Source organism: Silurus aristotelis (genome assembly GCF_946808225.1).
Source record: "Silurus aristotelis genome assembly, chromosome: 17".
Classification (NCBI taxonomy): Eukaryota; Metazoa; Chordata; class Actinopteri; order Siluriformes; family Siluridae; genus Silurus; species Silurus aristotelis.
In genome coordinates, this window is record NC_139590.1 from 13,950,406 (window position 1) to 13,968,278 (window position 17,873).

At 38.8% G+C, this 17,873-nt stretch overlaps 1 protein-coding gene across 1 annotated transcript in view; it reads left to right on the forward strand.

Annotated features, from left to right (window-relative positions):
* Positions 1-17,873, forward strand: part of nfixb (nuclear factor I/Xb) — a gene marked incomplete at its 5' end in the record, with an annotated part of 134,724 nt that overhangs the window by 33,827 nt on the left and 83,024 nt on the right. Inside the window, 1 exon segment of the mRNA XM_083566014.1 lies at positions 15,539-16,070. Within this exon segment, the coding sequence (XP_083422140.1) occupies positions 15,539-16,070 (532 nt within the window).

Below are 17,873 nucleotides of genomic sequence, written 5' to 3' on the forward strand. Positions count from 1 at the left end.
TTTCTTTCTGCGATGTTACCCCCCAAACCTGTGCTTCATGTCATAGAACTGGATGAACATACAAGTGTGCAGAATGTCTAAAAAAAATTTATACATTGTTTCGGTTTTTCAGTGAACCCGTCCCTATTGGCAGCAGTGGAACACAATATGGTCTTCTGCTGTCATAGCCTATCCTTTTATAATGTGTTGTGCTGTGTGGGATTCCTTTCTGCTCACCATCGTTATAAAGAGTTGTTATTTGAGTTACAGTAGCCTTGACCCAGCCAGATCATGCTCCGCACACTGTTCTTTTAAACTGTGGACTTGTGTGTGTAGAACTCTCTGGAGAGCAACAGTTTCTGTGGTACTCAAAGCAGCTCATCTGGCACCAACAATCAGTGCTGTCAGATGATTGGCTAATTGGATACAGATAATTGCATGAATAAGCAGGGTTACGGATGTTCCTGTTAATCATTCGATTAATAGCAATAAAGATTTTTTTTATTTATTAATTATATATATATATATATATATATATATATATATATATATATATATATATATATATATATAGAGAGAGAGAGAGAGAGAGAGAGAGAGAGAGAGAGAGATAGACAGGTATCAAGACAGAGAGAGAGAACCTTGGAACGGCAGGTTGAAGTACATCGTTTTGTGACATTTGCAGATTTAATTCTGTGTGCTTTTCCATTTATTAAATTTTCGTGTAAAATGAATACCCCCCTCCCCTGCTAATGCTTTTGGGGGCCTCCAACTGCCAAATTGGGCCCTGTTGACAACGAGGCGTGTCTCTGTGCTTTCCTCCAGCCAGTGAAGTCTTTCAGTTCCAAGCCATCTCATTCGCATGCTGTGTCCCCACTGGCTACGGGTGTCTAAGTATCGCCATGGGGACAGTTCAGACCCCGGATTGGCTGTTGCCATGTTTTTGTTTACCCCTCCTGCTGCTGTCTGTCGTCAGCTCTCTGGTTTCCTGGTGCTGGGAGGTTGCAGCATCTTTATTAATTCAACACGAGGAAGTTTGTTCAGGAAGAGGGGAAAGGGATGTGGGCAGTCATATTTACAGTTAGGAAAAGGGTGTACAAGAGGACTATGCACGTTAAATCCTATTAAATATTATAGCATTGAGCAGGAATATCCCTTCGCATCCTGTGAAACCTTATTAGATACATGCTTAAGTTAAAAGCTCTACTCGAATAAACTGCATTTCAATTTTGGATTGTTTTATTAAGTATAATTCTAACAGGAAAGGACAGTGTTGGTGTTAAGCCAACATCAGTTAATGGGAAAAACAACCTAAAATGACTTGCATTTTAATAGATTGTGAATAAGTTGTCTTTTCAATAATAAATAATTAGCTTAGTCTCTCTTAATATTTATGAGCTTTTGAGCTTATTTATTCAACATTAGTCCTTCGTCTCAAATGAGGATATCCTAAATAAGGGAACTGTTACCGAACTATTTCTTATTAAGACATTATTATATGAAAGATGTAAGATTGTTAAACCTATCTAAAGACATATTTCCTGGTTTCAAGCTTAAAATACTCATTTTCTATTGAGAAATAGATTTTATTTCTTCTAGAGAAACACTTAGAAAGCAGAATTAACTGCCAAAAGAATGAAAATGAAAAGAATTTATTCAAATAAGTAGTAATAGATCTTTATATGTCACCAAGACTTTCCTCCGAAGAGTTGATTCTGACCTCTGTACGTGCATAGATGGATTTCTGTCACTCGCCATCTCGCTCTTTCTCTGCTACCAAGGCAAAGTCTGGACACACCTGTAGACTCTTTAAATTTGTCTCTCTTTCTTTGCTCCTTAATGACACCCTATCAAAGGCAAAGACATCCGCAGACCGGACAGCCTGGTATCTAAGGGTTTTTAACGGGACATGACAATGTAGTGAATGAAAAGAGAGAATGAAAGACAAGAAGAAGAGTGACTAAGAAAAGCAAGAGAGTGTGCGTGAGAATAAAGAGGATCAGTAATGGTGGTGAGGGCTTGGGGATGGTGATGAAGAGTGACAATGAAAGGGTGCAAGAAGAACAAGAGAAAGAAATCGCAAAAGAGAGGAGGAGACGGGCATGGTTGTGAGTTTAGGGCTGGCGCTAAAGCATTTGCATAAAGGGCAGGGCAGAGTGCCCAGCGGTGGAAAAGGTTGGCACTGCGCCTCACAGACTGGCAGAGGGGGCCGACAGAAGAGAGAAAAATAGTAGAGCAAGAGAATGACAGAGAAGCAGCGAGGAGGAGGAGGGGGGATTTAGTCAATAGTACTTCCCTTGTTCTGCGGGAGGAGGGCCCGGCTGCGTTGGCACCGGCGATGGGGAAATCTCTTGTTTGTGTGCTAGATTGCCCCTTTATTTCTTTGATTGCAGAGTATTCAGCTTTCGGCAAATGCCCTATTTGTGTGAACCTGCGTGGTCCGAGAGTTTAGAGTTTAGCACTACGACACTGTTGTCATGCAATCAGCAGGGTCTCACACTTTTCTGACATTTGTATCAATTCGTATGGTTAGTTTAAAAAAGAAAAATGAATGAGGGTGCTTTTGAGGTTTAAGGCTGGGACATTTTAACACTTTAAATTCAACCCAAAGATCGCCATTCGCTATCTGAATCTGTATTCTGCATCCTGTTTCACTACTGTTCTTAATATTCAACTCAACGTTGCCATTTCACCTTGGGGAAAATGTAATTCCATTACTCTATTAGCTCAAGCACTGTTTGTGAAATGACCCTATGGGGAGCAAGGGATTGGGCCATTAGATATGTAGACTCCAGGAGAGGAGATTGCTGAGAAATTGTTGTAAAAATACTTGAAAATAATCGAAATAATAATAAAAAAAGCCCATTTGTTTTCCTACATAAGGACCAAAGAACAGCTTATTTATGCTTAAAAAGGGAAATGTATGTTCTACTCTTCTACTCAAAATTCGCTCCGTTACTTTTCTTGTTCAGCACGCGGCCACATGCAAGTCGTTCACGAGTGCTTTTAAAAAATATTTTGAATCATTTTTCTTTTCTCCATTTCCTCTTTGTATCTGCTTAACTCGTCCAGGATAGTCAGGTTTAACCCTAAAGCTTGAATCCTCTTCACACATTCTTGCTGCCTACATTTCTGTTCCTTTCCACCTTTCTTCAGGTATTCAGAGGTTTACAGACTGATATCATATACTCAAACTGGAGCTCACATTTGCTCCCTCAGTTACAGCCTGGCCGTGCTACTACATTACACCTCACGTGAAGCGCACATTATTCGATGCCAGTGATGATAGTGGGGGCAGAGCAAAATCCAAGGCATGACTGGTTAAGGTTGGTAGGTCTAGGAGCAGTTTATACACGATGTGGACTGCCCTTTGTCCATTCAAAGCCAAAGTGCTGTAAGCATGGAAGAGTCTGATGATGTCAGAGCTCGGCCGACTGAAAGGAACACTGGTGGTCAGTGTCATAGAAGCCTAGTCTATTTGTTTGATGTGATACTTTGTTTGTTCCCCCAAACCAGCATGGCGTCCTCTTTTTTTTTTTTTTTTTTTTTTTTTTTTTTTTTTTTACTTTATATGAATCCAGCATTCATAACAAAGACCCCTTTTGTATGCATTCAAAGTGTTGCGTTTTTGAAGCATTTTTTTTCCAGGCATGTCAAAGTAGCATGTTCATGCGTGAATAAAAACCCACGATTTGTGCCGACATGCTGAGCTAATTGCGTTTTCAAAGGTTTTCTCTCCTCACCAGCGTTCTCTATAGGCCTGACAATGCTAAGCCTCGGCTTGAATCTCAATGAACACGAAAATCAGAGTGGTGCCAGCCGCGCGCATCGGCCCATGCAGATAACTTTGTGGTATGTTGAAATCAGACCCAAGTTAAGTAGGCTCGAGATTTCAGATAATGCTACAATAACAATGCTATCAGCACATCAAAGCAACTCGACCAGAAGAGGAATAATAAACAGCCAGTGAATCTGACATGGGAGATTTTGATCATTTCTTTGCCCATATAATTGTGATCTGTTACTCATCATTTGTTATGAATTGTTTTTTTATTTTTATTTTTTCATTTTAAAACAAATTCTGTTAAAGACACGTGTGTGTATTAGGGTTGGAAAAGACATGGAAAATAAGATCTATTTTTATACATATCCAATTACATATTTCCTTAAACCTGTAATTCTCTGATTTTATCTGTAATAACTGACAGATCTTCTGTGTTTTTATATAAAGCAATAAACTGTATTTCATATAAACGCACACGTACATTAAAAGGTTAATGACGGTAAAATGACACTGTGGATTTTTATGTAGCTGTAGGTTTACATTTCACTGCCACGTTTTCTCACCTTCTGTTCGTTAAAATGAAAAAGCTGCCATGTGTCTGTTATCTATGCTGTACCCTATGGTATAGCATATATGTAAGGGTACCAGACACGAGTCTGTTAAGCATCTACATTTTGGCCGTAGTCACAGTATACAGTATATCAGGACATGGCATAAGTGCATGGATGGTTGTCCGTGAAACAATATGCGTCGAAGTACCTGGAAATTGTTTGTCTGGACTTGTGCTATTTCTATGGCAAATACAAATAGAAACACCAATACAAAGAACATGTTAAAGGAATATTTGATCCTTTTTGTGTGATAACTAGTGACAGATTTCAGCATGTTTCTCTATAGTAAAAAATAAACAGTGTTTTTGGGGTCAGTTGCTGTTGTTTTTTTTTTTCAGCACAACGAGTTGAAAAAGATTGTTCATGGTAATTGTTTACACACTGCAGCTGCAGTAAATAGACACTCCCTTAAAATGCTTTTAATAGTGCTTTGGATGATGTTAGGGGAATCTTATAAACGGGGTCCCCGATAATGTGGTGGTGGCAGTGGGATTGGAAAGTGCTGTACATGCCCGTTGGGATGCAGCGCGATGCCACGCTGCGCCTTCGCTCCCTCCACGGCCACAAATTGCTTGCAGATATTTCACACATAGTAACGCGCCGATTTGTAAACTGGGATAATTACAAACCACGCCAAGCACCGCTTCAAAGATCTTTACGCATCACTGCCTGGACTGTGATCAGTGCGTGTGTGTGATTTTTTTATTTATTTTTTTTGTCTGCGGTGAAGTTCTGGGTTGTTCTTTATTATTCCTTGTGTGGTCTTAAATAATGGGCTGGTGCAAGGTTTATGAGTAGATTGATTTACTTTAATACAGAAGCAAGAAGACAAGGTACTTAACTAGCATTTTTGGGAGAATGAGAAGTTTTCCTGGTGTGTTTATTATTTGTTTGTTATTACAGTCCCTCCAGTGACACTAAAGCCAGATGTAATAGAAAATCTACATTGGGCATTGATAGTGAGATAGATTTGAGAAATAGTTTGTTTTCATTCGATACCCAGATTATCCTGCACTGACTGACATTCAGGTATTTGGAGTTAAACTGATACTTGGACAGATTGTTTGCCCTACAAAGGAAAAGACTGTGCTGCGATAGACGTGCCGATAAGACGGAAAGTGAGACTATCACGTCCGTGCAGGTGTGGGAGAAAGGATGCACTGGAGTCCACTAAAGCAGATAAAGGAATGAGTAATTTGATGGTTGAGATGTGTGTGAAACATGACTGCTGCATGAGTGTGTCCACCTCGACACTATCTTTCAGTGAGCTTTATAAGTTATTTGAGTGTGTCTTTGGAGAAACCAAAACAGATTGCGGAAGAAACCAAGGACGTGCAGACATGTCTATTACCTGTTACACACACACATACACACACACACACACACACACACACACACACACACACACACACACACACACACACACACATTGACACACCTGCTCCTTGGCTAACACCCTGACATAAGTTTAATCACACACAATTGCTTTATTCCGAGTGTGAAAACGTGTGTGGACAGAAGCGTGCTTCAGTGTGACAAACACTCTGACACAGAGGGAATGACCGTGCGTGGCTTTGCTCTGCTGTCTTTTTGTAGTAAAGTGTTCTCCGTGCTGGCACGCTGACATGTCTGGGCTGGCATTCCCATGCCACCATGAGCTAGCACATGACTCTTGTGCACACACCCTTCTCTCAGTCTGCTGTCTCACTATTTTTGGCTTTTACTTGGAAAACAATCAGGCACTAACCACAGTTTACAGATATTTTTTAAACTCTTCAAAGTAAGGAAACTTTAAAACTCTCTTTAAAATTATATATATATATATATATATATATATATATATATATATATATATATATATATATATATATATATATATAAATTGAAATATTTAATCAAGATTAATCGCATGATTGTCATGAAGTAACTCATGGTTAATCACACACTTAATCACACATTTTCATCTGTTCTTAATGTACCTTAAACCTTTTAAATTATTTAATCAACATAGGCATGGACAAATATGTATGCTTTGTGCAAATGCTTATTATTAGTGAAACCATTTTCATGCTCTATGTTGAGATCATACATATTTGTCCATGCCCATGTTGATTAGATTATTAAAATGCTATGTTTCCACACGGGCGGTTTTAATTGCCGGATGTGTGCATCATGGTGGATTTTGGTGCCTGATTTGAGACTTGGCGCATCAGTAAAACAAATGTTTAGTGTTTAAAAATAATTTTTCGGTGGAGTTTATCAAATATTTGGTATATCCGAGTAAAGGAAGGATGTTGTTAATAAATGTGCTGCGTTGAAGGTTTTGCCTCTTTTATATTTATTTATGGATATTTTTTATTAAAAATGAAATGCACGCTGCATAAATCACGCGTTAATAAATTTAGCATTATTAACATTTATTTGCGTTAACGCGTTACTATAATCTAGTACCATCGCCACCTACTGGGCTGGCATTCTTTTTTTTTGGACATATATGTTTTGCTTTTTTCGAGAAAAAATGCTGTTCATGTTTACATTTTCACTTTTTTTTCTGGCACATTCCCTCTCTGTGTGATTGTGAGGTCAGAGAGCAAAGTGAGAATCCGTCCTCTCAGGAGGAGGTCAGGGTCACAGTCAGGGACACACAGTGGGTCACCCTGAACCCAAATCGGCACATGCAGCGATGTGGGAAAACCACAGACAGGTCAGAGATAAAAGCTGAGCAGGTATTATACACTTAAATATACATCTCAATCAGATAATAAGCACACACACACACACACATTTCATACATTCTGCCCTTTTCAACAGCTTTCTTTCTTTCTTTCTTTCTTTCTTTCTTTCTTTCTTTCTTTCTTTCTTTCTTTCTTTCTTTCTTTCTTTCTTTCTTTCTTTCAGCTGGAAACAGTGTGACTCCATCAGTCCACATTAATAAATTCACATGCAGCACAGCTTCTGTGTTGTCATTTTTAATGATGTGCTTCATAAATACGGGTGCGTACATTCTTTCTCCCAAGCCAGTGAATTTTAGTTCTGCCAATATTTTTTTGCAATAATCTTCGAAGGCCTTCCAGCAGGACAAATTTTAGTTTTGCTCCAACAGCTTTTCCATTAACAAACCTCCCAAGTCTCTTGGGTTTGGGTGGAGTGCTGATCTGTATCTAATTATCCTGCCATATATGTATGGATGCAAGTTATTTAAACCAAAATTTATTGCTTTGTGCTTTGTCATTAGCTCACCCTTTTGACAAAATAGACATTATTGAGCGTTCATTTGAAATGCAGTAAATGAACGCACTGCGGTTTTATAGTCCTTACTTGGGGCGCACAGACTTTGTGTAAAAAAAAAATAAAAAAAAAAGCATTGTGGAAATGTGGAAAACATTTAAATTTATTTTTCGTGAAGTGTTTGCTTTATGATGAGAACCAGCCTGCTTTCAGGTTTTCTTTTGCACGTCGCTTTAGTTTTGTTGTTTTTTTTGTAAAAGTTGCCAGAGGAAAATACAAGTTTGCGTTGGAGCTTTGTCGTCTTTTTGATAAATGGTTTTCATGATATTAATGCGATGTGCATTCCCGTCGAGAGCGGGAAGAGTGAAGCGCTCTTGAAATCTTTAATCCCTCCAGGGGATCCAAAGCCAAGCGGCCTTTCCACATGCAGAGGTTTTTCCCAAAGAGACAGATCCTTTCCAGTGTGAGCAAATCTAACACTTTCAGCATTTAGTAAATTAAATCCGTGTAATTGATTCTGATGAAATGATGCTCAAATGCAAATAACTTTGACCTGAACACGCAACAATATGCAATCAAATAGCCCTATTTCAGGAAATAAAAAAGGGCAATCAAATGAGGATGCAGAGTTGAACCAGCCTAATTATGCATTTTGATAAAGCCTGTTTGAATTTTAATATGGGACATATGAATAATCTAGCACAACTTATGCCAAATGCACACTGTGTTGCTTTAATGAGCGACGTAGCCTAAAGTCAAGGAATACTGTGATAAATCTATAGATCTTTGACTAATTATGGATCCGGATTCTAAAACTCAGTGGATTTGCCAATAAGCTTTTTGACCGTTTTAGAATATGAGTACGGGGATACAGCAAAGTCTCACTATACAAACATACGACTTGGTATTTTTTTATTTTGTTTTTTTCACTACAAACAGGACGATCATGCAAAGGTTTCCTTAAATAGTGCAACTTTTTTTTTTTTTTTTGGCAGAAAATTAAATTAAGAAACAATCTAGTCGAGCGCTATGAATCGTACCTTAATGTGCACATTATGGTTAGGCTTTAATGTGCCCATAAAGATCAGACTGGTGAGGCTTTTCCAAATGCTACTCCGAAAAGCTCTTTACAAGATTTTTTTTCTTTCTTTGTCGAAATAGATTTAGAACAACCTTTCATTTTACATCACTATCTACTTAGCTTGTATATTTTCTAAGCTGCTTGCAGAGTGAACATGATAACCTTTTACAGATTTCTGGCCTTCTTAGTATATCACAGTTAAACCCTGTCAACCAGACAGGCTACTCTGGGTTTGTATAAAGAGTTAATTTAGTTCTTGGCTCGGTCCTCTGAACTGTGTTTAGGCCTCCGCACCGAGAATCGGGACAAAGCAAGAGAACAAAGCTGTTTCAGCCTCCTGTAATATAGAGCGGCTTCTCATCAGTAGCATGCATTTGCCTTATGTAGTTTTATATATATATATATATATATATATATATATATATATATATGTGTGTATGTGTGTGTGTGTGTATATATATATATATATATATATATATATATATATATATATATATATATATATATATATATATATATATATATATATATATATGTGTGTGTGTGTGTGTGTGTGTGTGTGTATATATATATATATATATATACAAATATATCTAAACATCTCTATTACGCTTTCTCTGCCTCACTCACATATACTGTATATATATATATGTATAGGAGTATACACCTCCTGCAGGTGGTGAGCCCACGGGAAGGCGGCCCCACGTCACTCCGACATCACGGACCTTGATATTTCCCTCGTAAGGGACCCCTGGAGCATAGAGGGTTAAGGGCCTTGCTCAAGGGCCCAAGAGTGGCAGCCTGGCGATACCGGGGCTCGAACCCCAGACCTTCCGTATATATATATATATATATATATATATATATATATATATATATATATATATATATATATATATATATATATACATATATATATATATATATAAATATGGGAGTGTTTTGCAGCTGTAAGGTTAGGGTCATGACGTTCATTCTGTTGTGGCATGTAAAGACACAGTTCTATTTGTCTCAGGGTTAAACAAATTTCGATCTGCATTGTAGCACACTCTTGATAATCCCGGTAAAGTTATGTGGCTGCTCATGCAAATGTACAGCCTGAGTGTTTTTGCATGAGCAGCCATTGTAAAAGAGGTGATAGAGGTGACAAATGACCTATCGTTTATTTGCCCTTTATTATGTCATTTGATTTCATCGTGATTAGGAAAAAATATTTACATTTCAGAATTATGATTTTTAGTTCTTTGTTACACACTTCAGGCATTGAAACAGAGAAACTCAGAAATTCATTGTAATTTGATCTTTATAAAATGCATTGACAAATAGTTACAATTTCTCAACTGTGGCTATTCAGTAATAATATTTGGATAAATCCCATGACATTTAAATATTGAATGATAGAGATTACATTCACTTTATCAGTAATATGGGATAAAGAGAGATTATTACATGGCTTATCTCTTTCCATTTTTCTCGGTGCATATGGATTTTAAACATTTTATGCCAGGAAAATATATTAGCTAATGAGTTTGGCCACACGAGAGATTTTTTTTTTTTTTTTTTTGCAGGCTGTGAAATTACACACTTCCATTATTCAGTATTCATGCTTGAGAGCTAAACACGTTTTTTTTTTCCCGGCCAAGTTGTAATTTAGCTGCATTTATTTGTAGGTGTTTGGGTGTATTTCTGTTCTTATTAATTGGAACCGGATTTTGACCAACGGCGACAAAATAACACAAATGCTCGGTCAGCGTTGAATGCCAAGCCGAGTTTCCAGCTCGTTCATTTCCATGCGGAAGCTGGCAGACACTTGTGAGATGGTGTCTCTTTTTTAAGCATTAATATTGTAAGTGCAGGGTAAGAAGGAAAATACACACACACACAAAACACACATGCAAACACTCGGCCTGTTTAATTGAGTTGGCAGAGGACTCGAGGTCTTCATCCTCGTCGGCCAAGCTGACGGACCAGACTTGACACTTGACGTGTAGATAACAGATATGATCGCTTGATGTAATGTGTTGACAATTTTGAAACATTTCATGATTTTATTTTAGTTTTTTTTTTGTAGCAATCAATTGGCCTGAATTTGGTTTTTCGATTAGAGACGGATTTTCGATTTGGCTACTCGCAAAGTGTGCATTATCCTGGCTATTTCAGATTGAAAATAGGAAACAAAAACATGTACTGCGAATTCTCCAATTTAAATGTTGCTATAATCATGTTCTCTTCTTTACTTTTACATCCTAGTAAATGTTAAGCTTGCATTTTTTTTTCAGGAATGTCAATCAATTAGTTTTTCTCAGTGACCTAATCAATCAAGGTATTCAATTACAATCTGCAAACATTTAGTTACATGAATGCAGCCCCCTGCAAAGGTCGATATCAGCAACAAAACATGAATGAATAGCAGTCACCTTTTAATGTTTAACAATTACTAATTAGTTTATGGCTATTAATATTAATTTGAGGAGTGTATGCTTAGCTTCATAATGGTGCTTGACGCCACCACCGATGAATAGCAGCATGGACATTGAACAGATGAGACATGTCTGTTTTCATCTTGAGGCAGAGAATGAAGAAAAATTTCTTTTCAGTCCGGCTTTTAACAAGCCGTGAAGTCAATTGTCTGACCAGAGAGGGTAACCAAAACTCACAAAAAATCTGTGAAATTTTACATTGTGAATCTAATGAGATTGGATAAACCACAACAGAGGGTCTGCTATAGAAGCTGAATTAATTCATGTTTTGAAACCTACAGTCACTGAACTACAGCTGTTTTTTTTTTTTATACCTTCGGTCTTGCTACAATTTCTTTTTTTCTCGCATCAGTCCACGGACATACTTTGTGGGTCTGTAAAACGAACAGAATTGTGCTGCTGTATATTACACCGCAATTGTGAGTGACAGTTTCCGCGACCTTTTTGTTGGAAGGCTTTTGGATGCAAGTCGCAGACTCCAAGCAAAAATACTACAGCAGAAAATAATGTGTGAGAATCTACAGTAAATAGTAAGCTGTTGTTTACTGTAGACTGAAGTTACTCATGGATGTAGGACAAGTTGTTTCTGAGACGCTTTTATTGCTGAAAATCTGTGGTACTAATAAATGGCTTGTAATTGCATAATGAACAAACAAAAAAATTTTTTTGGGATAAACAATAGAACTTGTTTTTCCCTATTACATTCAAAATCAGCTTTTTATATGAACACAAAATCTGTGTTTGGACAGGTTTGATACACACTCCAGAAAAACAAGCTTCTGTGTCTAAAGCCACAAACGTTCGTTTTAAATGCACACACTCTTCATGTCCAATTATTGACTGTATAAGCTCTGGCTCCACCAGAGGAAGTCATTAAAGACTGTGTTTCATACACAAAGCAGACTGTTTGTTTTACATATGGTCTTTTTTTTCTGCATCTGAACCAACTGACATTCATAAACAAATGCTCCTCACTTCAGGTTGTGCTTCAATTAGCATCTTACAAAAGACCTCAAGCAGGTGCTGTTTTTAACACATTGAATCCTGTGCGAAAGAGATCATAGTAATGAAGAGGTTTAAGGTAAATAAAAGGGATGTTTGCGTTGTGACAGGTGGATTTGTGTAGCCACTATTATCACTGCGCTCTCTTCAGCTGGTGCTGTGTATGGCCTGTGTGATTTATTGGCCATTTGCATGTGTATGATAGTCTGCCACTTCATGTCTAAGCCTTGGTTACGTTCATATCCGTAGACAGAAAATGCCTACTGGCAGCACCCATAACCATCATAATATCCAAGCGGAGCACAGTGATATTGACTATATTTATTTTATCCTCAGTTGCACATCACCGCAATTTCTGAATAATTTTTTTTTAAACTCTGTCTGCGCATGTTTCCAAGCTGACATTGGAAATCCATTGGTTTATGTCCTTGCTCTCATTTCATTCAGTGAGTAAATTCAAAATGCGTATGGTGCATGGCGGATGCCTTTTGATTGAGCTCACCTGATATATGTGATATCGATGTGAGCAGTTGTAAAAATAAGTGGAAAAAATGTGATAGTAATGTAATACTTGTTTGTTATTTAAAAGTGTAAATAAAAAACGATTGTTATTGGTTGGACAGTCAGTAAACGGCAAGCCTAAAATTATGAAAGCCTAGATCTGGTTTCGCATCACAGTTGATGGAAAGGTGTGTGTGTGTGTGTGTGTGTGTGTGTGTGTGTGTGTGTGTGTGTGTGTGTGTGTGTGTGTGTGTGTGTGTGTGTGTGTGTGTGTAAGAGAGTGTGCATCATGGCATCAAGTCAAAAGTTTTGACAACTGAATCATATTGAACTGGGCATGAATCAAATCATATGGGTGCTGTATTTAATCATATCGGCTCAGTAGTGTATTGAAAGGTATTTTTTACACGCATAACAATATAATTTTGGTGCCATCACACAGAGATCCACCCCCTTAGATTATAATGTTTGAGTAGTTTTACAGTTTAATTATAGTCTGTAGTTTTGTTGCTCATTGTGAAAGCAGTGACACATAGCTTCTAAAAATACCAGGCGGATGGATATGCGAGTGGGTTGGATAGTCAGTGTGCCCTCCTGTCCCACAGCCTGTGTAATAAAGCTCCCTGGGTTCGGTGCTAAGATGCGTGAGAGCGGCATGTGTTTGTTAATCGGACATGCACGCATCAGTATTTGGTGAAATAGGGAGGCGTGTTGCTCTCTCACGGCTTTGTTTCGGGGTGCTAAATCCAGGAGCAGCTGTCGGCTGCTGGGTCCGTTGGGATTTTTGTGGAAGCTCTGTGCTCTCTCTCTCTCTCTCTCTCTCTCTCTCTCTCTCTCTCTCTCTCTCTCTCTCTCTCTTTTTCTCTCTCTCTGTCTCTCTCTCGCTCTTTCCCTCGTCATTCCGTGCCAAGGAGGAATTACGCAAGCGGCAAATAAAAAGGGTTTGTATTGGGCAAGAAGAAGCTAAGTCCAGACATGACGATAGCTGGTACAACTCGGTTAAAGTGGCAGAATTGCTATCTGAGGCGTATATGTTGAACTTCGCCTCAGTGGCACATAGGAAGTGTTCAGATTGACAGATCGTGTGCCATCGGACTGGACTGCACACTCTCGCTCGCTCTTTTCCTCCCTCCCTCTGTCTCTTTCTCACTCGCTCTCTCTCGCTCTCTCTGCCCTCTTCTCTTTTTCCCTCCCTTTCAACTCCTGAAGCGAACGCATTGGCTGGGCTACAGACATCTCGCTGCCAAATAGGTGGGCCCTACTCATGTTGGCAAAGACTCAGGCAATGGTTAGGGAAAGAACACGTATAGGACGAGAAAGAGAGAGAGAGCTAGAAAAAGAGAGAGGGAGAGAGAGAAAAAGAGAGAGAGAGAGTGATCGAGTGAGAGTGTTGGAGAGAAAGAGAAGGAAAAAAAAGAAGCAGCACTTGGGTTTGCCAGCGGTCGTATGAGCTCGTCCAACATTGATGCGCCTCTCTTTTTTTTCCTCCCCATATTCTGCGCTTTGCTCTTGCCAGCTCCCCCCTTCTTCTTTGCAGGAGTGTGTACGTATGTGTGAGGGATTGAGCGTATGTGTGTGTGCGTGCGCGTGTGTGTATATGTGTGATTCTTTTTTTGTGTGTTCTGCTGGACTAAAAGATCTAAGCAAACACCATCACCAATTACGCCTTGCCAAGGATTTTTTTTTGGTCTAGGTTTTTTTTTTTTTTTTTTTTTTTTTTTTTTTCATATTCGAACTTGTGAACGGAGCGTTTATTTTGAGCATGACTTTTCCAGTTGTTGTACTCCTTTTTTTTGTGCAATACTACCTGCATATTTTTTTAACTACATCTTAATTTAAAAAGAAAATAAAATTTCACTTTTCATGATTTGACTAGGAAATATTTCAGCAGGAGTCAGCTTGTCTATTATCCTGCGGACATCTTGAAATTGTTTGTAACATTGTTTTTACATTTTTAATCTTCAAAACAAATTTTTTCTCCTTCATTCAGTAGCAAGTGGAGTGTCTTCCGTCTTCTGCTAGTTTTTTAACTTCCGCCAAAATTTTTTGGACTCTGCCAAACCAGTGGTAGCCTCGGCGGCGAGCACGCAGTGAAGAAACCGGTGCAGGCTGATTCTTTTTGGGTTTTTTCCCCTCCCCAATCTGAGCAGCGTGCCAAACCTATAATGAGAGTGCAACATGGTAACTACCCGGCTTTCTCTTTGTACCTCTTGCTGCATTGTGAGTTTGCTGGTTATGTGAACATGTGTGGATTTTTGCTGCATGCTTGCGGCTCAGAGAGGTTGTGATGGCAGGTGTTGATGCGGCGCAGTTGAACCGTGGGCTCATGGTGGCGAGGGTTGGCGCTGAGGGGTTGGGGCACGGTGGCCCTGGTATGCTGGCACCGTGGCGCGGTTTGAGCTTTGTCACTGAGCGCTGTATGCTGAAGGTATTATTGGGGATGTGAATGGAGCTTCTGTTGTTGCTGGAATCAGCACTTGTATTGGCCTGTTCTGACTAATGATGGCTACCTGCACTAAGTAACCAAATTTTGGGCATTCTATATTCTATCTGTGCTTCAGAAATAGCTCAATTATTTTTAAGTCGCCATAATTTGCATTATAATTGATCAAATTATTGCATTTTGTTTGACTGTTATTTATCTTTCATTTTACAATTTATCTTACAATTTATAAGCTTTATTTTTAATGTATTAACTTTCAGAATGATTGTGAGAATTTCTCATTTTTATATTAACCTTATATACGTTTTTTTCTTAATACTATAATGATAATAATAATAATAATAATAATAATAAATAAAAAACCTTTCCTCTTTTTCTAATAAAGCTTTGCATTTTGAATTGATTGTTTTTCCGTCTTGTCATCTGCAGGATGAATTCCATCCATTTATCGAGGCGCTACTACCACATGTGCGTGCCTTCTCCTACACCTGGTTCAACCTACAGGCGCGCAAGCGCAAGTACTTCAAGAAGCACGAGAAGCGCATGTCGAAGGATGAGGAGAGGGCAGTGAAGGATGAGCTGCTGGGCGAGAAACCTGAAATCAAGCAGAAGTGGGCATCGCGTCTGCTGGCCAAGCTGCGCAAGGACATCCGGCCCGAATTCCGTGAAGACTTTGTACTCACCGTAACGGGTAAGAAGCCTCCGTGCTGCGTGCTCTCCAACCCCGATCAGAAAGGCAAAATCCGCCGCATCGACTGCCTCCGTCAGGCCGATAAGGTGTGGAGGCTGGACCTGGTCATGGTCATCCTGTTTAAAGGCAGCCCGCTGGAGAGCACGGACGGCGAGAGGCTCGTCAAATCGCCCCAGTGCACCAACCACGGCCTGTGTGTCCAACCACATCACATCGGAGTCTCTGTTAAAGAGCTCGACCTCTACCTGGCCTACTTCGTCCACTCGCCAGGTCAGTGGTGCCTTTACACACGCGAACACACACTTTCACATCTGCACACACTCTTTGAGCGGAATATAGTAAAATACAAATTTTAATTCGATTTTTACATTTAATTTAAATGTTTACTACTCATACAGACAAATATATGAATGCATTAGGATGATCTTCTGACATTTGATGTAATTATTATTCATTTGGTAGTTTTAGTGTGTTCATTTTATTTTTACTTTAAATTAATTAATGTCTATCGGTTTGTAAAATTTTTCCAGCCTTAATAATAGGTGAGGGTTTTTTTTTTTTTTTTTTGAGCAAATTAGGCTGCTTTTAGTATACTATAAATGTCTTTGTGTGTGTGTGTGTGTGTGTGTGTGTGTGTGTGTGTGTGTTAATATGAGTATGTATTGTGGCAGGGGTTTTAAGCCATAGACTGAGCTCAACTTTGCACACACACATGGATGTTTGCACATTTTATATTCACTCATTAAATGTAAAATTTTCAGCGTTTTTACATTTTGATATTGTAAAGTTTTTTGTCTTTTCAAATGCTAATTGAATTGTGTAAAGGTAAATGGTAGTAAAAATTAGCTGAGCTATTTCAATTGAGTGTCCAGATTATGCATGGAAGGCATTCCATATAATTGTTAAATTGAAAAATGTTCGATAATTAGAAAGAAAATTATTTGCAATTTTATATGTAATAATTTTTTTTCTTTAGGAAAAATGTAGAATAAAATTTTTTTATATAATGTTTTTACATTTTATTTTTAGCGTAAAATAATGCTAACAATATTAACAATATTGCAAACAATATATAGTTTTTTGGTTGCATATCAGTACCGCAGTGCTCTGTGTCTCGGCGTCTGTCCTCCCGCAGCTGAACTGAACAATAGTTTTCCGCACTGTGTGGATATTTGGGCATAATGCAGCTCTTTGGCACGGGCCGGAAAAGAGATTTCACGCCCCATGCAGAGCTCCTTTCAGCGCTTCGTCTTGCCGTGCCTTTGCGCTCTCACAATATGCCTCCTCTCAGCTTATCTCTCTTAATCGCAGGCCTTTTAACCTGTCTGACCGCTCATCGCTCCGCTTGCTCTGTTAGCTTTCACTCTGCGATGTCTCTATTTGCTTCTGAAGGGCGAAGAAAGGAGGTGTGAACTAAATGACAAGCTATGCGTAGAGAACGCAATTTTGTTTCTTTATTTTGCGGCATGAAGCCGAAATCTAAGACTTGTCATAGTTTCTGATGCGTAATAATGCTGAATTTAAGGTGACAGAATATTTTCTTTGATCAAATCTACACCTAAATTATTAGTATTATTCGCATCATCCTGTTCGTCCTGTTTATCTCAGTTACACATATTACGTTCCTGTAACACACACAACGTGGCATGGACAAGATCTGACACCAATGAGATGGTTTAGCATTACATTTTGGATTATTGAGAAAGTTCTTCTGCTTGTTTGTGTGTGCGCGTGTGCGCGCGTGTGTGACAGAGTGATGGATGGTGTCCTCGCCGTTAGTCATATTTGGACCTAGCTTTCTCTTAGCACTCTTACTCTCGCACAGTCCTGCAAGAAACACGTGTCTTCTTGCATCCCTAATCAAGCAGGGCTGAGTACAGAGCCTGGACAGGGTAAACATGTGAAACACATGTGTAGAGGAGGAAAAGAAAGAGAGACAGAGAATGAGAATGGGATAGTGAGAGGGGGAGATTTAGCGCCATAAAAGGACTACAACTAGTTGTGTTCTGTTTTCCTTCCTCCATAGAGAACGAAACATTGACACTTTATAAAGTCCTCTCAAGCATGAAATTC